This window comes from Chelonoidis abingdonii, chromosome 12 (assembly GCF_003597395.2).
Source record: "Chelonoidis abingdonii isolate Lonesome George chromosome 12, CheloAbing_2.0, whole genome shotgun sequence".
Classification (NCBI taxonomy): Eukaryota; Metazoa; Chordata; order Testudines; family Testudinidae; genus Chelonoidis; species Chelonoidis abingdonii.
In genome coordinates, this window is record NC_133780.1 from 5,047,053 (window position 1) to 5,069,656 (window position 22,604).

The 22,604-nt window shown below is 53.0% G+C and overlaps 2 protein-coding genes across 4 annotated transcripts; both read left to right on the forward strand.

The window, feature by feature from the left end:
• Positions 1 to 5,993: 5,993 nt before the first annotated feature.
• On the forward strand, positions 5,994 to 9,319 carry LOC116836808 (olfactory receptor 2B8-like). The gene is made up of 2 exons (XM_032800748.1): positions 5,994 to 6,009; positions 8,391 to 9,319. The coding sequence occupies exons 1-2, from the start codon at positions 5,994 to 5,996 to the stop codon at positions 9,317 to 9,319; spliced, it is 945 nt and encodes a 314-aa protein (XP_032656639.1).
• Positions 9,320 to 13,822: 4,503 nt separating this feature from the next.
• Positions 13,823 to 15,865, forward strand: LOC116836802 (olfactory receptor 2B2-like). Of its 3 annotated transcripts, none has more exons than XM_032800737.2 (2): positions 13,823 to 13,837; positions 14,954 to 15,865. In XM_032800737.2, exon 2 carries the CDS (start codon positions 14,993 to 14,995, stop codon positions 15,863 to 15,865), a length of 873 nt encoding a protein of 290 aa, XP_032656628.2. In that variant the 5' UTR covers positions 13,823 to 13,837; positions 14,954 to 14,992. The 3 variants fall into 3 exon arrangements, with proteins under 3 accessions (XP_032656628.2, XP_074927761.1, XP_074927762.1); XM_075071660.1 differs by lacking the exon at positions 13,823 to 13,837 and adding an exon at positions 14,400 to 14,453; XM_075071661.1 differs by lacking the exon at positions 13,823 to 13,837 and adding an exon at positions 14,838 to 14,845 and having other exon boundaries at positions 14,929 to 15,865.
• Positions 15,866 to 22,604: the final 6,739 nt, after the last annotated feature.

Consider the following 22,604-nt stretch of genomic DNA (forward strand, 5'->3'; position numbering starts at 1 on the left):
CCCCTTTCTATTGGCCACCCCAAGCACCTGTTTTCTTTGCTGGTGCCTGGAGCTGACCCTGCCTGCGATGTGCGGGAGGTCAGACTAGGTGATCGTGATGGTCCCTTAAAGTCCATGAGACCCAGCAGAGAAGGAGAGAGAGAGACGGGAGAGCTGATTTAAGCACAGCAAAATGGAAATTTAACAAAAGTGAGACTCTGGTCTGACTACAGCCTGCCTGACCCTTTAGAGGGGCTGGACGCCAGAAGGAGAACCCAAGGAGCATGCAACTAGGATAAGATGGGGCGAGGGGTCATTTTCGCCAGAGGATCAGGGAATGTTCCCTAATTGCGAGGAGGTCTGTGAGCCACGGGGAATTGTCGCCTGCCAGGAAAGGCTGGGTAAGCCATCTGTGGCGGGGTGTGCTTGCCCTGCCCTGGAAGTGGTTAACCCCACACCACCCTGAAGGAGATGGTGGCCATATTGACTCTGGCCCTTAGGTTACACCGTCCTGAGGGAGAGGGCAGCCATACTGACCCTGGCCATTAGGCGACACTGCCCTGAGGGAGAAGGCAGCCATATTGACTCTGGCCCTTAGGCCACCCCATTCTGAAGGAAAGAGCAGCCATATTGACTCTGGTCATTAGTCCATACCGCCCTGAGGGAGACACATCGACTTCGGCTTTAGGTCCTACTGTCCTGAGGCTGAGGGGAGTCAGGGAAGACTGAGGTGTGCTTGCCCTGCAACACCATCTTATTGGACACTTAAACTAAGGGCTTGGTTGAGAGCTGGGGAAAAGCCCTGGGAGGAACAATCCTCCAGCGACCCTGGAGTAACTCACTTCTGTGTGTGTGTGCTGAAAGGCCTTGTGTCTCATCCCCTACCCCCCTGAGCCAAACAGTCAGAGACCCGAGCCAAGCTGACACCCCCAAGAGGGATAGGCCCATGTCCGGTCCCCTGCCATCATCAGCCAGCCAGCCCTGAAACCTGGGGGCAGTTCAGAGCCAATGCCCCCTCAAGCGGAAGGGTCTGAATCTCATTCCCCACCCCAGCCAGCCACCTTGGGACTTCGGCTGCAGGCAGAGCCGTCCCTATTGACTCTCTAACTATTCCAAGTGGTTAAAGACAGAAAACTTTTTAATGGCCCTTGTGGGGCCGCTACGGGGCTCATCAGACGATGTGTCACAATTAGCAAGTGTCTCTGATGAGACGCACTGTCCCCTGTCGCCACCCTACCTCCCACCCAGCCGGGAGCAGAAGCCGAGATGCTAACGATGCATCCTGGCACTTAACGAGGAGCCCTGGGATGCCGATGCTCCCCACCTTGGTCTTGTCCCCACAGGGCAAACTCAGCACTGAGCCACTCCTGATCCATCCTCTGTTAAGGGCAGGGGCTGGCTCTCTCTAAGCAGAACTGCCCCAGCGTCCCTGTAGGGACAGAACATCAAGTCCAAGTGTCACCCCAGTGGGGCTGGCCAGAGGGAGAGAGATGCCTGCCCCGGATCGAAACAAGGGGCGTTCAGGGCCAGCGTGCTGCCCTCTGGCCTGTGACAAACAGATTGCTGGCCAGCCAGTCCAATACATCACTCCCCTCTGCTCAAGATCAGTAGCCAGCTGGTTCACCGGACCACACCCTGAAACATCTAGTCCATGTCCCAGCTCCCTCCATACTGGCGCAGACCCTGGGCCTATTCCAGCATCTCACCTCCTCCCTTTGTCCCTGTAAATCCATAGGATCATGGACCCTGTCCCCATAATAACAAACAGTCATTTTGCTTCCCATTGCAGATGTTACAGCATTTTACAAAGAAGAGGAAATGGTGTCTCCGAGGGGAGCAGCAGGGCCAGGAACAGAGCCCTGACCTCTAGCCAGATGCCCTACCCACTAGGCCAGGGGTAGGCAACCTGTGGCACACGTGAGCTGATTTTCAGCGGCACTCACACTGCCCGGGTTCTGGCCACCGGTCCGGGGGGCTCTGCATTTTAATTTAATTTTAAATGAAACTTCTTAAACATTTTAAAAACCTTATTGCTTATGCTCAAATACATTTGCTAGTCTCTAAGGTGCCACAAGTAGTCCTGTTCTTTTTGCGGATGCAGACTAACATGGCTGCTATTCAGGAACAATGGTTCAGTTATGTCTTATAGACTTATAGAAAGACACCTTCTAAAAACATTAAAATGTATTACTGCCACCCGAAACCTTAGATTAGAGTGAAGAAATGAAGACTCGACACACCATTGCTGAAAGGTTGTCACCCCCTGACCTAGACCATGCTGCCCAGCCAGAGGGACCAGCCTCCGGCACTCCATCCAGTGGCTTGGTGTTCATATTTTCCGGGGACCCCATACACATTCCTCTCCCGCTTTGTCGGGAGGGCTGGTGGTTTCCCCACACTTGGAGGTGGTCCTCATAGTTCCTCTCTGTGATTAGTGAAGGGAAGGCTGGGAGCGTGGGTACTGCAACAAAGAGATGCTCTGACTTGAAGGACTGATTGGGATCAATAGTAGAATAATGACCCCATTCGAGGAGTCCCGACACACAGCTCACCTCCTCCCTTGCTCTAACTCACTGGACCCCACTCCGCTCCCAGCAGTAGGGACAGAACCCAGGAGAGTCTGGGGTCCCAGCTCCTCCTTCTCTAACCCACTAGACCCAACTTCTCTCCCAGTGACAGGAAGAGAACCCAGGAGTCCGGGCTCCCAGCTCTGACTGCCAAACTGCCCCAACGTACACTGCTTTCAGCACAGGGCCTGGACTGCGTTCACACTCCCAGAGACAAGCCCTGGGGCCAAGCAGAGCCCTTGGCGCAGACGGGGCCATGTTCTAAAGGGAGGGGAGTGATCCTGGTGGCGGGGGGGAGGTCACTTCCCCAGCACCTGTCCCTCTATGTTGTCTCTTATGGCCCCTTTGGGGCATAGGGTCCCTGGGGCTCTACCGACATCGCCAGCCGAGTCCCAGCCCTTTCAGGAGGCTGCAGGGAGGCCTCCCCGCTCCTGATTCCAATGCCCATAAAAGACCTAAGTCTCTTCCCCCGTCACAGCCCTAGAGTCAGGGGCAGGCTCCATAGCTGTGCAGGGAGGATCCTTGACAGGGCTGCACCGGGGAGCTACGCCAGCCCAGGCACATGGAGATACCAACCCCATGAGCCCAGAGACACCACCAAGGCGGGGTTAGGGCAGCGATCAGGGACAGAGACTGTGGTTCCATCCCTTCTGCCAGCCTCTACCCGTCTCATTCCCTCCAGCGCTTTGCCACTTTCTCCTGCTCTGTCTCCTTCCGTTCATCCCTCTCTCCCCCTCCACATCCTTGTACCCCACAGTCTCTCTGGATCTCTCTCCACTTTTCCTGCCGGCTATTTCTCTGTTTATCCCCCCTTCTCTGTATCCTTCTATCCATTCACTTCTCCCTCTCTTTCTCTATATCCATCCATCTCTCTCTGTCTCTTCCTCTCTTTCCCTGCCTGTCCACACCTAGCATCCATCGCTCCATCCACAATAAGTGTGTGCTTGTGTGCGTCTCCTTCTCCCCATCTCTCTCCCTCAGCCATCTCTGGGGTTTCTCTTGCTCCATCACTGTGATGTCTGGTTTCCTAGGAGCCCCATCCAGCTAAGACAGGCTCAGGGCATCCCTGCCTAGCTGGGGCACCTGTGCTGGGGTGTCTTTCTTCCTCCAAGTCCTTCGTTCATGCACCAAGTGGCCCTGGCTTCAGGGATGGGGCGGGGGGAGCCCGTGACCCTGGCTCTGAGCTTCCAGTTTGCCCCATTCCTCTCCTCTTGAGACCCCCCAGGGCCTCAGCAGCATGCGGGGCTGCCCTCTGCAGCCTCTGCACTTCCAGAGCTAGACGTGGATGGTGCTGCCCCATAGCAGGGAGATGGGGTTAGCTGGTCTCCAGGACCCTGGAGCCACCTAGACATTCAGCGCCAAAGCTTGGACCGGCCTCAAGTCGTAGGGCCTCACTGGAGTGGGGGCTCAGCACAGAGGAGCAGGGACTCCAGACTCTGCCCTGGCATCGGAGCACCTGAGCTGCCTGGGCAGGAGGGATCTGGGGAGAACTGAGCCAGAGGTGAATGGAGGTGAGTCCAGGGGGCAGGGGGTTTGAAATAGATGGAGTACGAGAAAGGGACGGGAGCCGCAGAATGAATGCAGAGAGAGAGACACGTTATTGATCAGGGTTAATCTATAATGAGGGGGATGAGCTGAAGGATGGATTGGGGATAACATGGTGATATACAGATAGATTGATCAGATTTAGTGGAGATCCCCCTACTAATCTGGCTTGGTACAGGCAATGGCGTATTGATGATACAGAGACTGTGGCTCCAGTCCTGCATGTAGATCCACTGGCATCGGTGGCTGTGGATGGCTACATAGTGTCTTGCTGGAGGCCAGGGGGTGTGTGGATCTCACTGGAAGGTCAGGACTGGTTTTAATTTGTAATCCATCCCCGTTGCTTTTCTCCTAAAGTTTCCTTGCTTTCCCGCCAACTTTCTCTGGGGCAGATCTCCAGTGGGTGCAAACTGGAGCTATATTATGCTTGAACTGAGAAATCCCCATCTTGATCAGGGCCCCGTTGTGCCAGGCGCTGCACAGACACACAACGAGAGACAGTCCCTGCCCCAGCTGAGATCAGGGCCCCATTGTGCTGGGTGCTGCACAGACACACAGCGAGAGACAGTCCCTGCCCCAGCTGAGATCAGGGCCCCATTGTGCCAGGTGCTGCACAGACACACAGGGAGAGACAGTCCCTGCCTCAGCTGAGACCAGGGCCCCGTTGTGCTGGGTGCTGCACAGACACACAGCTAGAGACAGTCCCTGCCTCAGCTGAGATCAGGCCCCGTTGTGCCAGGTGCTGCACAGACTCACAGTCTGTGCCCCTGTGTAGAAAGGCAAGAAAATAAAGAGGGGGGAAATTAAGAATTATTATTCCCACTTTAGAGAATGGGCACAGAGATGAAGTGACTTGTCCAGGGTCACCCAGGGAGCATGTGACAGATGGAGTGAACAGATGTCCTGATTTTCCAAGGACAATCCCGGTATTTGGGGTGTTGTCTTATACAGGCACCTCTTACGTCCCACCCCCGGCCTGATTTTTCACACTTGGTAGCTGATCACCCTAGTAAGAGATCTCCTGGGCCTTCATCCACGAGGTCAAGTACATGACCTACCTCTTCCCTTCCCCTTTCAACTGCTTGCCTTTTGCTCTTTACACTCATCCCTTGTCATCATGTCACCAGTTCTCCCGTCCTCCCAAAGCCATCCCCATTGAGTTAGACCCTGCAGGTAGATTGAGCAGAGAGCATCGGCTGGGTTCAGTCTTGTTCCCTTTGCTGGAAGAGCAGTCTCATTTAAGGCTGTTTTCCCATCACTTCTCCAGTCCCTTCCCAGCTCATCCTGACTTTTCAGAAACCAGGGAGCCAGTGCACTTATTAACTGACTGCTACCAAATGTCCGCCTGGTTGTTGGAGCCGTGTTGGTTCCAGGATATGAGTGAGGAAAGGTTAGGGAGGTGATATCTTTCATTGAACCAACTTCTGTTGGAGGAAGGGACAAGCTTTCAAGCTTTTCTCCAGACCGGAAGAAGAGTTCTGTGTCGCTCAAAAGCCGGTCCCATCCACCAACAAGAATTGGTCCAATACAAGATATTACCTCATCTACCTTGTCTTTCTGCTGTCAAATGTTCTGATGAGGTCTTTGTCCATTTCAACTTTCCCCTACTTAATTTTTCTGGCTAAAAGCAGTTTAAAAAGAACAGAGCAGATGCTGGAGCCATCTGACCACCATCACGGACTTTGTCCCTCTGGCCCCAGTCTGTCTCTCTTTAGATTTCTCTTCTCCTCCTTTTCTCCCTTCCAAGGTTTATATGGAGGGATGTCATTATTTATTTGGAGGTATAAAAGACTCAGGAGGTACCTATGCTACTGTCTGAGAGTCCAATATGTTTGTAAAATTCTTAGCCCTTCTGAATAACATGGATAGAGTTGGAGGAGGGAAGGAGAGATGTGGGAGTAGATGGATGAAGATGAAAGTGAGCGTCGGGGAGAAGTTTGAAATGTGGAATTACAAAAAGAAGGGACTTAATGAGGATGTGATGAATGCCAAATACGTACAGTGCTTGGTATTACTCCAACAGGTGCCTTAGAAATAGGATTAGATAGATAGATCTCCTTGATGCTTGCCCCAATGCCATTCCTGAGCCACAAAATGTATTCGAGCTCATTTGATTCTGCTTGCTTTGCTGGTTTTCCTCATCATCATGGTGAATCCCAAACTGATGCAGGGGACTGGACTAAATGACATCTTGAGGTCCCTTCCAGCTCTACAGTTCTATTATTCTACGATTTGATGTAGCCATTGACCACCTGGGTCAATCTCTAGCTTGATTCTTAAAGTGATCTGGCTGGATATTCAGTTTTTGGCCATCATGGGTGCTCTTACTGTGCCGTTGTAGCTTTCGGTAAGCACATCGACGACCGCTGTGTAGTAGTGGCACTTCTTGGCAAGCACACTTCGTAATTCTTTGATCTTCCATCCTGATAACACGACCATACCAAGAAAGTTGCCAAAACTGAACCAGAGCTCATGGAAATTGTTACAGGGCTTAGCTTCAAATATCATCACTCTCTGACCCAACTGAGACAGGATGTGACCACAACCAAACCCTGGCAGATCCCACCACTCGCACCAATGATCCAAAACACACTGTCCTTCTCTCATAACTATAACTGGGTTCGAAAAAGAACTAGATAAGTTCATAGAGGATAGGTCCATCAATGGCTATTTGCCAGAATGGGCAGGGATGGTGTCCCTTGTCTCTGTTTGCCAGAAGCTGGGAACAGGTGACAAGTGATGGATCACTTGATAATTCCCTGTTCTGTTCATTCCCTCTGGGGCACCTGGCACTGGCCACTGTCAGAAGACAGGATACTGGGCTAGATGGACCTTTGGTCTGACCGAGTATGGCCGCTTTTATGTTTTTATGTTCCAAATCCACTCTCTGTGCAGGTAGCTACCTCCTATATCCTCCGCTGGCCTGACCATGCAGGACTCCTGGTGGCCACGTTAGTGTACAGATTTGGAATATACTGAATTATTCCCTGGTTTTAGTTGCTATTTACTTCTTGTAAACACCTCCTGTGGATTCCAATTATAAGAACATAAGAACAGCCATACTGGGTCAGACCAAAGGTCCATCTAGCCCAGTATCCTGTCTACCGACAGTGACCAATGCCAGGTGCCCCAGAGGGAATGATCAGAACAAGGAATCATCAAGTGATCCATCCCTGGTCACCCATTCCCAGCTTCTGGCAAACAGAGGGTAAGGTCACCATCCTGCCCATCCTGGCTAATAGCCAGTGATGGACCTATACGCCAGGAACTTATCTAGTTCTTTTTTGTGATGCTCACAAATCCACCATTCTAGCCCCTACAACTCATTTCTCAATGTGCATCTAGGCAATTCTGAATCTTCACTTTGCCTGGCTGCCCAGGATTCATGAGGACCAAACCAAAATACCTGCTGAAGAACCCATCTGTGACACTAATTGTTTGAAAAACCACCATCCCAGTCCCTTCTGAATGCACTTTCCTTTTGTGCAGCTGGCCCCCTGAACAATCATCTGCCTCCACCAGCCAGAACTCCTGGCTATCAAACTGTAGACATACAGCATAGCTAACCACTCTCTCTTTTGAGTGGATGAACCATTGCTTCTCTAAAACACTTGCTCTGAATCCCACCACTGCCTCCAGTGCTACCTGGGAGCCCACTGCTGTTACCACTACTCACAAATCCATCATTCCAGCCTCTCACCAATCTACTTTCACCCCTAGCCCCAGGATTCATGGTTCCCAAACCAAATTCCCTACTGTTAAAACAGATTGTTCCTAATCCACTATCCTCATCTTACCCCAATCCACTCTCTTAGTATTTGTCGAATCCTCAAATCCTTATTTCCCCCTGACCAGCCTGGAGTCATAGAGACAAGACTCTCTTATAGCTTTGGAACATGCCTAAGTTATGAGGCCAGGTCTATACTGCAAACCTTTGCTGGTATAGTAATGTTAGTTACGGGGTGTGATTTTTAGCGACATTTCTATACTGGCAAAAGCCCTAGTGTAAACACAGTCAGAGCAGCATAAAAGCATATCACACTTCTGGCACCAGTTCTAACATAGATCTCACTACTGCTACCAATACTCACAAACCTACCACCCCAGCCCTTCCCATAGCTATTCCATCAGTGTAAATAGCTATCTACCCTTTCCAGGATTCGTGGTCACCATCCCAAAACACCCACTTCTGTTCCCACTCCTATCATCAATTATTACAAATCTCTTTAATGCAGGTTATTTTTCAGACGGGTTATTTATGGCTCCTACAGGCGCAGTACAGCGAAGTGGCATGGGAAGAGGGAAACCAAAGCTCCCAGGGGGAATTCATCCTGCTAGGGGTGTCTGACCGGCCGCAGTTGGAGCTGCTACTCTTCGTGCTCATCTTAATCTCCTATGTCATGACTCTGCTGGGAAACGCCACCATCATTGCGGTCTCACGGCTGGACCCCCGTCTCCACACGCCCATGTATTTCTTCCTCAGCAACCTCTCCTTCCTGGACCTGTGCTACACCACTAGCCTTGGCCCCCAGATGCTGGTGAACTTCCGCAGCGCCCGCAAGTCCATCCCTTGGGCCGGCTGTGTGGCCCAGCTCTACGTCTCCCTCTCGCTGGGCTCCACCGAGTGCCTCCTGCTGGCCGTCATGGCCTACGACCGCTACGCCGCCGTCTGCCAGCCGCTGCACTATATGGCTATCATGAGCCGCCGCCTCTGCCTGCAGATGGCGGTCACTGTCTGGCTGAGCGGCTCCGGCAACGCACTGGTGAAGACGTTGCTGACTCTGCGGCTGCCCCGGTGTGGGAGGAATCAGATCGACCACTTCTTTTGCGAGGTGCCGGCCCTGCTCAAGTTGGCCTGTGTTGACACCTCCGCCAACATGGCAGAGCTCCTCGCCAGCAGTGTGCTTTTACTGCTGTTGCCGTTGGGCCTCATCCTGGTCTCCTACGGCTATATCGGCGCCGCCGTGCTGAGGATGCATTCGGCTGAGGGCAGGCGCAAAGCTTTCAACACCTGCACCTCCCACCTGGCCGTGGTGTCGCTTTTCTATGGCACGGCCATCTACATGTACCTACTGCCCCCGTCCCAGGACCGGGGCAAACTGGTCTCCCTCTTCTACACCATGGTGACCCCCATGCTCAACCCCTTGATCTACACACTGAGGAATAAGGAGGTGCACGGGGCCCTGCGGAGAGCGCTGGGGAGGAACCCGACCTCTCAGGGGACCTGAGCTGGGGCCGCAGTTGGGCATGGAACCATCTGTGTCTCCCTTGGGTTCTGTACCATCTTCCCTGCCCACATGCTTTCTGCTCTCTGCCCACTTCCACCCTTCCCAATTCTCCTGCCTTCTCCCACCCCAAAGAAACAACCTGCCCTCCCCAATCCATACAAGTCCCCTGCCCTCCTCCAACCCGGCAACCCACCAACTCTTGGGGCACATTTACACTTACAACACTGCATTGGCGCAGCTGCACTGCTTTGATGAAGACTCTCTACGCAGACAGGAGAGAGCACTTGCATTGTTGTAATTAACCCACCTCCCCAAGAGGCGGTAGCTATGTTGGTAGAAGCTCTCCTGCCAACATAGCACTGTCTACACAGGGGGTTAAGTCGGCATAACTGTGTCACTCAAAGGTGTGGATTTTTTCACTCCCTGAGTGTTATACTGATATAGGCCTGTAGTGTAGACCAGACTTTGGAGTTCTGAGATTACACTGGAATATCATGAAAAATAAAAAGTTTCTTACCCCCATGGCTGGGTACTACACCTGGAAGAGGTGACCCCAGCGTGACCTAGAGCCTCAGAAAGCAGAAGGAAAAGGGAAAAAAATATCCAAATTTATTATTTTTAAAAAACCCCTCATGATGTTTAAGCCAATCTCCTGATTTTTAGGACCTGACTCAACCTCTTGGAATGCTCTGGGGTGGCCAGACTGCACATTCCTAGCCAGAGAGGAGGACAGGCTAGACCTTCCTCCGCTCAGGTCTCTGCTCCTCTGGAGGCCTAGAAACTGCGCCAAAGTGGTTACCCAAAATCACCAGTCGCTTTCGTAAATCTTGGTCCGTGTGTCTCTCTAGTGCCCTGACCAGTAACCACAACAGCCTGTTGTCGAAGCACGGCTGAGGGAGACGCTCTTTTGGCTCAATCTTCCCTTTATGCTCTGATGTCTCTGGGTTGAACTGGCCGCCCCTGACTTGGCTCTGCAGTGGCGGATCTCACTCACCTCTCCCACCTGAAGGCTGAATGCTTGAGTTAATAACCATGCCCCAGCTGCCTTTCATTCTCTGGGCTCTCTGCACTGACTGAAGTTTAGATAGCTCGACCCACAGGCTAAGGGGCTAGATATACGTTAGGGAGGCGAGGGCGGTGAGGCAGTAACTTTTATTGGACCAACTTCTGTTGGTGAGAGAGACAAGCTGTCAAATACATGAAGACGTTGGTCCAGTAAAAGATATTACCTCAGCCACCTTGTATCTCTAATATCCTGTGACCAACATGGCTACAACAACCCAGCAATAGCTAGCTAGCTAGCTAGAGGGGGTGTATGGGGATAGATAGATAGATAGATAGATAGAGGGGGTGTATGAGGATAGATAGATAGATAGATAGATAGAGGGGGTGTATGGGGATAGATAGATAGATAGATAGATAGATAGAGGGGGTGTATGGGGATAGATAGATAGATAGATAGATAGAGGGGGTGTATGGGGATAGATAGATAGATAGATAGATAGATAGAGGGGGTGTATGGGGATAGATAGATAGATAGATAGATAGATAGACTTGAGCCCTCGGTACAGATGGAGCTGGGAATAGAGCGGGATTGTGGCCCCAATCCTGGTGCAGCGCTCAGGCGCTGGGGTCACTCCTCTCCAGGCCACACTCCCCTAGGCGGCTTTGCTGGAGCAATCTCCTGGCCAATGGGGTTCAGAGTAGGGTGACCAGACAGTGTGAAAAATCGGGATGCTGGTGGGGAGTAATAGGCTTCTATCTCAAATACAGGGACTGTCCCTATAAAATCAGGACATCTGGTCACTCTAGCGCACGGGGTCCCTGGGGCATCGCAAACCTCACCAGCCAAGTCCCAGCCCCTTGGGAGGCTTCAGGGAGTCACATCTCTGGGCCCTTCCTGGCTCCAACGTCCATAAGAGCCCTGCCTGCTCCCTCCCCTTCACCCATGGCCCCATGCACTCAGGGACAGCAATCATGAGCTGCACAAGGAGGATCCTCCCACAGTCACAGAGACACTGAACCCTTCTCAGCTGTGCTTCGGAGCCGGGGCAGCCCAGGCGTAGTGTGACACCAGGGCTGGGGTGGGTCAGGGAGCAGGGACACAGCCTGGGGATCCTACCTCCTGCCAGCCATCCACTGTACTTCTCCGGATCTATCCAGCTCTCTGGGTCTTTCTCCACCACTCGCCAACCTTCTGCTCATCTGTCTCTCTTTCTTTCCGTCTCTATCCTTCTATCCGTCTACCTCTCCACCCTTCTGTCCATCCATCTCTCTGCAGATCTCTCTGCCCTTCTATCCATCTCTTTATTGGTCCTTTTATCCGTCCTTCTGTCTGCCTCTTTCTGTCCTAACAATTCACCTCTCTCTCTCTCTTTCCCTCTCTCTCATCCATCCTCTCCTCTCTTGGACTCTCACTCTCTTTTCCCGTCCATCTGGCATCCATCAGCCCATCCACACTCTCTCTCCATCCCTCTCCCTCTGTCCATCTCTCTCTCTTCACTCCATGTCTGAGATTTGTTTCGGTCTGTCACTGTGGTCTCTGGGCTTCTAGGAGACCCTGCCAGCTGAGAGAGGCTCAGGGTATCCCTCCCAGCCTGGGGCAACCTGCCCTGAAAGACTTCACTCACACACTGACCGGGCTTGGTTCCTGGACATGGGGGAGGGGGTACCCTGTGACCATGCGACACTGGCTCTGAGTATCCAGTTTGCCACGTTTTCCTCCTTTTGAGACCCACCCCAGAGCCACAGCAGTGTAGAGGGGAAACACCTGCAGCCTCTGGGCTTCCAGAGCCAGATGCGGACGGTGCTGCCCCATGGCAGGGGGCAAACTTAACTGGTCTCCTTGACTCGGGAGCATCCTTAGACTTTCAGCTCCACAGCTCAGGGCTGTCTCGTCCCAGGGGCTGGGGGGCTCAGCGCAGGGGAGCAGAGACTCCAGACTCTGCCCTGGCATCGGAGTATCTGAGCCACCTGAAGCTGCCCGGGCAGGAGGGATCTGGGCAGAGCAGAGCCAGAGGTGAATGGAGGTGAGTCCGGGTATTTTTCCGTCACTCATTCATGCTTATTACTGGGGAGGGTCCAGGAGCTGGGCAGCATGTGAAATGGTTAGATTTCTTAGCCTTGTGCGATGCATCTGATAAAACTTCCCTGCCTCCCAGGGGTGATGTGAGGGATAAACCCACTAGAGAATGTTAGGTGCTGAGATCCTGTGATGCTGGGGGGGAGACAAGTGCCATCGATTGGTAAACTTGATTAGGGTTGGAATCCAGGGGCTCCTAACCCACAAACATGCAGGGATAACTTTGCACAGGTGAGTAGTTAATCACCTGGGTGAGCATCTGCAGGACGGTGTTTGTAAAGTGTCGTGTAAACCCTGTTGTCCTGTGATGGGTCCCAATCCTGCAAAGATCTACGCACGTGCTTAACGTAAGCCCTCGGGCAACCCCACTGTAGGTGGTTTGGGTAAAGGAGATTAGGGCAGGTAGGAAGCATGAGCCACATGTACAAAGGGATTTAGGTGCCCACAAGTGCAGATGGGTGGTAGGTGCCTAACTCCTATTCGACCAAAGGGAGTTAGAAAATCTTTTGGAAAATCCCACGTGTTGCCTATCTGCATATTTAGCCTTATTTGAGCCCATAATGCCCCTGAAAATCAGTGGGATTTGGGTGCATTATTCCTTAAAGCTGCTTTGGAAACCCCAGCTCTACCTGCTCGCAGGATCAGGGTCTACATTATTATTAGTGGCGCTGGGATTATTTTATTCTCGCCCTGAGTGTTTACATTGTAGGCCCTGTCAGTCACACAGAGAAGTACATAAACATAACAGATTCCTGTTAAAGTGGCAGCAGAATCCTAGACATGCAGGGCTTGAGGTACCTCCAGAGGTCATCTGCACCATACCCCCACACTGAGGTAGGAATAAGGTTACCTAGACCATATTTAACCAGTATTTGTCCAACCTCTTCTTAATAACCTCCCAGGACGGTATGGCATTCGGGGATGCAAACCAGACTAATGAGGGGGTGTGTCACTCCTGCCCTGCTACTGTGGCTACTGCACAATGTTTTATTGTTGTAGCTTCCAACCTGGGTCACTCACAAGCAGCCTGCCAGCATGCAGATCACACTCGGAGCGTCTGTGTATGGCCACGACCCTGGTCCAGCAGCTCTGACCCTAGCAGCCTGTCCGCAAACACCAGGCACACTCTGGTTTCCACCAGCCTTGGTTACTGCTCGCAGGGTGACCATAACAAACTCCCTATCCCAAATTCCGCCCCAAGACTTGGATTCTGCACTGCCTGGCTCCTTCCTGGACAGTTCAGATATTGTAGGTCCTGTTGCATCTCTAAGGAGATCTATATCCAACAGTTTGCTACGTTAAATGGAGTTCCCCACGCAACTGAGTTTAAATGCAGTTTGGATTATGGAATAAAACATGTTTATTTAACTACAAAGAGTTAGGTTTCAAGTGAGTAAAAGTATAAGATGTTCAAGTCAGAAACGGTTACAGGAGAAGTAAAGGTAAAATGCTTCCTCGTACTAAAATTAACAAACTAGATTTGGCTCCAGGTGAAGTCCCTTCCACATGTTCCCAGTAACATTGCTGAGCCAATTCTCAGAACAAGATCTGCTCCCAAAGTCCAAACACTGCTTCTTTGGTCGTCTTAGGGGAAAGAGAGAGAGCTGGATAGGGAGACATACCTTGGGGTGTTTCTCCCCCTCACTTTTATAGTCCAATCACCCTTTAAGATGCATTTTATTGAGGGTCCTGCCTAGCTAAAGTTCATTCCTGCTGCAAGGGTGGAGATAAGGAGTCTAATGGTGAAGGAGATGCCATGCTGTTGCTTGCTTCAATGCAGATCGCGTTGTTCCTGCCCTGCTTCCTTGCCAAAGACTGGCCACTTGATAAGTGAGTGCCTATCACCTTTGATGACACCTGGCTAGATTCCTTTGTGTTTAAGAAACTGATTTACCCAGACTTGTCTTGGAAATGTATTTCTGACCTAATGGACATGGAGAACAATTGATCACCACCCTTTTTACAACCTCTTTACACCAATTGATCACCATCCTCTTCATGACAAATTTTCACATATTTGAAGCTGGTTACCAGGTCCTCCTTCAACCTTCTGTCCTCTAGACTAAACATGCCAGTTCTTTCACCCATAAGAGGGGCAGAGGGCAGTTAGCGGTGCAAATTTGGGATCATAGTTAGGAGCCCCAGTCGCCACCAAGATCTGCACAAATACAGAATAAAAGGAACAAAACAAAACGGCCTGTCTCCCAAAGACCTTATAATCAAAGCATCCATTTATCTATCACATCGTATTGCTTCCATCAACTGCCACAGATCCACTTTAATTTCCTGATATATGGATCCTCCTTTGTCACGAAGTGCCACAGAACCACTTTTCTGTGACAAAGCCATTCCCTGGCAGAAGGATCCGACTTCTCACCCAACTGGCCCAGATGTTCTATGACAAAATCACAGGTGGGCATGGTCCATTCAGATGAAATGGGGCTGCCCTTGAATGTTTCCCCCTTGTGTATGGCTGTTGGGGCTCCTTTCGTCCTTATCTTTGTCCCTTCTCCCTGCAGGAGGAAAGAGGAAACAGGAGCTCCCAGTGGGAGTTCATCCTACTGGGGGTCTCTGACCAACCACAACTGGAGATGCTGCTTTTCGTGGTCTTTCTGGTCTTGTACGTCATGAACCTGGTGGGGAACCTGGCCATCATTGTGGTTTTGTGGCTGGAACCCAGTCTCCACACCCCTATGTATTTCTTCCTCAGCAACCTCTCTTTCCTGGACCTTTGCTACACCACCAGCACTGTTCCTCAGATGCTGGTGAACTTCCGAAGCACCCACAAGTCCATCACCTGGGCTGGTTGCGTGGCCCAGCTCTACGTCTTCCTCTCGTTGGGCTGCACTGAGTGCCTCCTGCTGGTCGTCATGGCCTACGACCGCTATGTCGCCATTTGCCAGCCACTGCGCTACACAATTGTCATGAGCCCCCGCCTCTGCCTGCAGATGGCGGCCACCGTCTGGTTGAGTGGCTTCAGCAACTCCATGCTGCAGACCATCCTGATCGTGCGGGTGCCCCGGTGTGGGCAGAACCGGGTCCACCACTTCTTCTGCGAGTTGCCAGCCATGATGAAGCTGGCCTGTGTTGACATCTCCGCCAAAGAGGCTGAGGTTTTTGCTGTCAGTGCGATCTTCCTGCTGCTGCCGCTGGGCCTCATCCTGGTCTCCTACGGCTACATCGTCGCTGCCGTGCTGAGGATTCGCTCGGCCCAGGGCAGGCTCAAGGCCTTCAACACTTGTGCCTCCCACCTGGCTGTGGTGTCGCTCTTCTATGGCACAGCCATTTTCATGTATCTACAGCCTCCATCCAGCTACTCCCAGAAGCGGGGCAAGATGGTCTCCCTCTTCTATGGCATCATCGCCCCCATGCTGAACTCGCTGATCTACACCCTGAGGAACAAAGATGTGCACAGGGCCCTAAGGAAGGTGCTGGGGAGGCTATTCAGGAGTAAGACGACATGAGCCAGAGAAATGAGTTGGGACTGGTTGCCTTGGTTCTCTATGGGGCAGCAGCTCTGATCCAGCCTCAGGTCAGGGAGACTGGCTAGCTCAGGGGGCCAGGCAATGGACAATGGAGCCTTTCCCATCTAGGAGTTCTTCATTTTAACCTGTCTGTTCATGTCCACACATGGCACTGGGACTGGGAAACCAGAGATCACTCACCATGAGCCCCAGAAGGCAGAAAAGCATGTCAAGGCCCTGCGGACCATGTCGGCTCTGTCCATGAACAAAGCTGGCTCTGTATAAAGGAGTGGGAGCGATGTGGACATTTGAGAGTCATCTTTCTGCCCCAGATCCAGCCAGCACAGTCCACAACCCTGCCCGCCCCCAGTATAAAATACCTCACCTTGTCTCATTGAATATTGACCTAAAAAAAAACCCACCAATGTTGCCCCTTTTCTATTTAATACCCTGATATGGATAGTTTGGGGACTTCTTCCCCATTCTCATGTTAAATTGCAGCTACTTTGAAATTTGGAGGGAAACAGCTGACAGCGATCATTGTTCATGATTGTGTATGGGATTAATGAAGGTGTTAAACTCATTACAATCAACTTTCCCCTCAGAATGTTCATATGAAATGGCTGCAGATCTGGGGGTTCCCCCCTCCGATTTATGCTGCAAGGCATTCTCCTGGTCTTGGGAAGAAGTGATAAGGCCAAATCATTATCCCATAGGGTAAATGACTGCGGGAAGGAGGTTAAACATCCCAATGAATAACTTTCCCCTCCTGTAGGAGAATCAAATTCTTTTCTCTTTTGGAAATCAAAACCAGTGTGTTTGCTGATTCGAGTGACTTGTGCAATTCTTAACATACAACAGTGCTAGAAACCTTCACTCCTCCAGCTGGTAATTGACCTGGCAGAGGCTGTCCATCACAGTTGCCCATATGAACACCATCTCTGAGCTGTCCATCCTCAGCTTCTGCCCAGGGGCAGCTCCAGGCAGCAGCATGCCAAACACGTGCCTGGGGTGGCAAGCCATGGGGGGCACTCTGCCGGTTGCAGCGAGGGCGGCAGGCTGGCTGCCTTCGGTGTTATGCCTGCGGAGGGTCCGCTGGTCCTGTGGCTTTGGCGGACCTCCCGCAGGCTGCCGCCGAATCCGCGGGCTGGGGACCTCCCGCAGGCAAGCTGTCGAAGGGAGCCTGCCTGCTATGCTTGGGGCGGCAAAATACCTAGAGCCGCCCCTGCTTCCGCCCACTCCCAATTGCCATGAAATCTTCATATTCTGGTTCCAACCTCCTCTCCCATCTCTCCTGCTAAAGCAGAAAGCCCAAAGGGACCGTGGAATTGTAGTGTGGGCAGCAATGCATCTTGGGAAAGTGGGCATAGATATTAAAGATCTGTGTCCTTTCCAGCAAGACAGAGACCAGGGAAGCGATGAGATTAAGGCCTGGTCTATCATGGAGGATAGGTTCATGAATTGCTATTAGCCAAAATGGCTAGGGATGCAACCCCAACCATTCTTTGAGCGTCCCTAGCCTTTGATTGCTAGAAGATGGAAGTGCACAACAGGGAATGGATCAATAGATCATTCCCACTGAAGCACATGGCAGTGGTCACTGATAGAAGACAAGATACTGGGCTAGACGGACCATTGGTCTAACCCAGGGCCGGCTCCAGGCACCAGCCAAGCAAGCTCATGCTTGGGGCAGCAGATTCTACGGGGTGACGTTCCACCCAATCCTAGGGCAGCACAGCCAGGTTTTTTTGTTTGTTTGTTTGTTTGTTTGCTGATCCGGCCGCCCTGTAGGGGCGGCGGCACGGAGGAGGGGAGTGCCCTGCAGCAAACTGGGCAGGGCAGCCCGCGTCCTTCCCTCCCAGCCGACCAGAGCAGTGCAGAGCCGTCCCTGCAGGCGGTGTGGCGGTCAGGGCCATCTGGCGAGCGCGCCGCTGAAGCCCTGGTCACCCCACTTCTCTTTTTCCCCACCCACCCCTCCTCCTCCCGCTTCCCTCTACTAGCTGGGGCACGTGTGCAGCACAGGGCGTCCCCGTGTACCCTGGCTCTGGCCGTGCAGCAAGTTTTTTTTGTTTTGTTTTTTCCCCCTGCTTTGCCACTCTGGACGTGCCATTTTTTCCCCCCCTGCTTTGCTGCTCTGGCGCCCCCCCTTTTTTTTTTGCTTGGGGCGGTGGGTGGTAAAAAAGCCAGAGCCGACCCTGGTCTGACCCAGTAGGGATGTTGTTATGTTCTTATGTTCTAAAAATTAGATTGACCTAGCTACATTACTCAGGGATGTGAAAATGTTTTTGCCGTGAGCACCGCAGTTAGCACAGTCTAACCCCCGGTGTAGACACAGCTAGGTCAAAGGAAGAATTCTTCTGTCAGCCTAGCTACCGTCTCTCATAGAAGTGAATTCATGACATCAATGGAAAAACCCCTTCCACTGATGTAGGAAGAGTCTACAGAGACCAGCTCTGTGCCAGGGATGGCCACTAATCTCTGAGGCTTGCAGAGCAGGATCTTAAGAGCATGGGAATTTGTGACTTTTTCTTGTTGTGATGACTTTTAACATTTGCCTGAATAATCTTCTTTAAACAGCAGCTCTTGAAAAAATAAAGTCCCTGCCCAAGAAAGAGCTTAGCGAAGGATGTTCGACTGGTGTGTAACTTTGCACTATTTGTTAAAGGACTTGAGGATCATTTGGGTTGAAAGGGGCTGTACAATCATTCTAAGTGGCTCCATTCAAGATGTGGCAGGCAGGCAGCAATGTTTAGTGGTTAGAGAGGGGCTGCTGAAGAAGGGAATTTGAAGCCAGTGGGAGTCTGGACTCCTGGCTTCTGTTCTCAGCTCTGGGAAGGGACTGGCGTCTAGTGGGTCAGCGCAAAGAGGAGCCTGGGAGTCAGGATCAATCCCTGGCTCTAGGCAAAAAAAAAAAAAAATTGTTTGTATGCAATTAATTATAAAGCAATGAATGATAATAAAATATCGACTGCAAACAAATTATGATGACCATAAACTAAAATAAAACATCCATGGGCAGGCAGCCTGAGTGAGGCAGTGACACGAGGCCCTAGCGGAGCCACTAAGGGGCAGCTGGGGAGATTGTCAATATCGCTTCAGTTTAACAGGTGTATCACCAGGCTTGTCAGAATTCAAGTTTTATTTTTTATAACTTTAACGTTTATTTTTAAGCATTTTTTAATGTTATCGATTTAAGTCATTGTAGTTGTGGGAATTAATCAGGATCAGCAACAAGGGAGCTAGACAATAATTATTTAATGAATTAATAGGCATTGAGATTAAAAAACATTAAAGCTTTATCAGCGTTAAAACACATTGTGCCCATCATGTCTAAATATACAAAGGAAATATCTGTATATCAAACTGGAATAAATTCTCAAGAAGCCCTTTTCTTGCATTGCCTATGTTAATGTTGATTATTACTGCTGTATAAATGTTTTTTGTGGGGCTGCCTAGGTGCCCGGAGAAATCTTCGTTTACTGATGAAAACCTAATCCTTCCAAGCCCAATGAGTGGGTTGGGGGGGGGGTTGATTTGGCTCCCGATTGATGCCACATACAGATGCCCCTGACTTATGCAATTGTTTCATTCCGGAAAGCCTTGCGTAACTCAAATTTTGGGTAAGTCGGAAACGTATGCCCGTATGTTACGCAAAAATTTCAGCAACTGGAAAATCCTATTTCTGGCATATGAAACTTTTTCTGTCAGTGCGAATTTGCGTGCATTGGGTCATGTGGAACCTGCGGAGTGTCTGTACTTCCGCACACGTGTGGACATGTGTGCACATGAGAGCAGGCATGGCTATAGGCCAGGTGTTTAATCAGGGCCAGCTGCAGCTTTTTTGCTGCCCCAAGCGCAGGCGGGGAAACCAGCTGATCGGAGGCACTTTGGCGGCGAGTCTTTCACTCCCTCTCTTCGTCTTCGGCGGCAGCTCAAAAAGAAAGAGAGGGAGTGAGGGACCTGCTGCCACATCGCTGCCGAAGACCTGGACTGCTCCTGCTGCTCCTTTCCATTGGCCGCCCCAAGCACCTGCTTCCTTCGCTGGTGCCTGGAGCCGGCCCTGTGTTTAATGACTCTCCAGAACAGGCAGGAGCATCTGTGGGAGATCCAGGGGTCTGGGAATAATGTGGGGTGGGATAAGGGGACTGGAAACAGGTGGAAGGGCCAAAAGGGTGGGCTGGAAGCAGGGCCAGGGCCAAAGTGATGGGAGAGGAAGCAAGGGGCGGGGCCAGAAAGCAAAGAGACGTCCAGAGGGCGTGGCCAAGGAGGGGTAGGTAGTAGGAGGGCCACGAAGCAGGGGACAGGCCAATGGGTTGGAAGGAGGGGGCGGGGCCACGGGAAGTGGGAAGGCGAAATAGGGAGGAACCATTATTCAGTCCCTTAGGTTATATTGCACATTCCAACACTCACCGCCACCCCCGCTAGGGCCTAGTTTGGTTTCTCCCTCCCGAGCCCACTGCCCAACAGAAAAGGGTTTCTTCACCACCACCCCCGGCCCCTACTCCGTCGGGCCGTACCATAGTCCCCAGTAGAGGGGAATCTGGAGGAAAGAAAGCAACTCTCAGCCCTTCGCCCTCCCGCCCACATCAACGTGATAGGCACGGCGGGGGAAGGGGTGTAACAGCGCTGTAAGAGGGGAGATGGAATCCCCCTCCTCTCTGCAAGAGTATTGAGACCCCCCTATGTCGGATTGGATTGTTCCAGACCCCTCTCCAGGTGGGGAATTGGGCGCGTCCATTCCGTCTATTGGGGGAGACATTGATAGTTACAGCAAATCCCTTAGAGAAAGGTGTTTGTGGGGTGAATCCCATAGAGAGAAAGGGGGCGTTACTGGATGGAGCCTCAGCTTGGGGGTAATTTTAGTCACAATGGAAGCAGTGTTCTCGTTCCCCCCCGCTTGCGATCCGAATGGATTGCTCCACAGGAAATCCAGATCCAGCAGTGCCAACAGGGTCGAGCCCTTGGGGTGCGGGGAGGGGGCGGGGTTTCGCATGTGGGCGTGTCCAGCTTTCCGGCGGGCCGCAATGAGCCTTTAGCGAGGAGGGGGCGGTTACTGGGGGCGAGGCCCGAGGAACCTTCGGAAGCAGGCAGGAAGGGGGCGTGGTCATCCTAAAACGTGGGGCGGGGCTAGGCTGGGGCTACGCGGGGCGGGCCGAGCGGTTGCTATGGGTTCACTTCCGGCGCTGGCAGGCGGAAGTGGCTGGAACCTGGTGGTGATGGTGTTGTTGCTGAGGCGGCTCTGGGTCAGTGGGGAAGGGGCGGGAGGTGGGAGGCAGGAGCAGCCTCGCGTTCACCCCTGTCTCCAGGCAGAGCGGGGGGGAGCTGCCCCCCATAGCCTCAGAAGGGGGGAGGAGCTGCCCCCCATATCTCCAGAGGGGTGGAGTGAGGAGCTGCCCCCCACAGCCTCAGGAGTGGGGGAGGAGCTGCCCCCCATGTCTCCAGAGGGGTGGAGTGAGGAGCTGCCCCCCACAGCCTCAGGAGTGGGGGAGGAGCTGCCCCCCATGTCTCCAGAGGGGTGGAGTGAGGAGCTGCCCCCCACAGCCTCAGGAGTGGGGGAGGAGCTGCCCCCCATGTCTCCAGAGGGGTGGAGTGAGGAGCTGCCCCCCACAGCCTCAGGAGTGGGGGAGGAGCTGCCCCCCATGTCTCCAGAGGGGTGGAGTGAGGAGCTGCCCCCCACAGCCTCAGGAGTGGGGGAGGAGCTGCCCCCCATGTCTCCAGAGGGGTGGAGTGAGGAGCTGCCCCCCACAGCCTCAGGAGTGGGGGAGGAGCTGCCCCCCATGTCTCCAGAGGGGTGGAGTGAGGAGCTGCCCCCCACAGCCTCAGGAGTGGGGGAGGAGCTGCCCCCCATGTCTCCAGAGGGGTGGAGTGAGGAGCTGCCCCCCACAGCCTCAGGAGTGGGGGAGGAGCTGCCCCCCATGTCTCCAGAGGGGTGGAGTGAGGAGCTGCCCCCCACAGCCTCAGGAGTGGGGGAGGAGCTGCCCCCCATGTCTCCAGAGGGGTGGAGTGAGGAGCTGCCCCCCACAGCCTCAGGAGTGGGGGAGGAGCTGCCCCCCATGTCTCCAGAGGGGTGGAGTGAGGAGCTGCCCCCCACAGCCTCAGGAGTGGGGGAGGAACTGCCCCCCATGTCTCCAGAGGGGTGGAGTGAGGAGCTGCCCCCCACAGCCTCAGGAGTGGGGGAGGAGCTGCCCCCCATATCTCCAGAGGGGTGGAGTGAGGAGCTGCCCCCCACAGCCTCAGGAATGGGGGAGGAGCTGCCCCCATATCTCCAGAGGGGTGGAGTGAGGAGCTGCCCCCCACAGCCTCAGGAGTGGGGGAGGAGCTGCCCCCCATATTTACAGAGGGGTGGAGTGAGGAGCTGCCCCCCATAGCCTCAGGAGGAGGGGAGGAGCTGCCCCCCATATTTACAGAGGGGTGGAGTGAGGAGCTGCCCCCCATAGCCTCAGGAGGAGGGGAGGAGCTGCCCCCCATGTCTCCAGAGGAGTGGAGTGAGGAGCTGCCCCCCATAGCCTCAGGAGTGGGGGAGGAGCTGCCCCCCATATCTCCAGAGGAGTGGAGTGAGGAGCTGCCCCACATAGCCTCAGGAGGAGGGGAGGAGCTGCCTCCCATGTCTCCAGGCGGGGGTGGGTGGGAGCTGCCCCCCATATCTCCAGAGGGGTGGAGTGAGGAGCTGCCCCTCATAGTCTCAGGATGGGGGGAGGAGCTGTCCCCCATATCTCCAGGTGGAGCAGGGAAGAGCTGT

What these genes read in the sequence shown, in the direction of transcription:
- LOC116836802 (XM_075071660.1), top strand. Translation starts at nt 14,400, where the DNA reads ATGACAAATTTTCACATATTTGAAGCTGGTTACCAGGTCCTCCTTCAA. An exon ending in AGGTCCTCCTTCAACCTTCT is followed by an intron (nt 14,454 to 14,953) that starts GTCCTCTAGACT and finishes TCCCAGTGGGAG; the next exon opens with TTCATCCTACTGGGGGTCTC.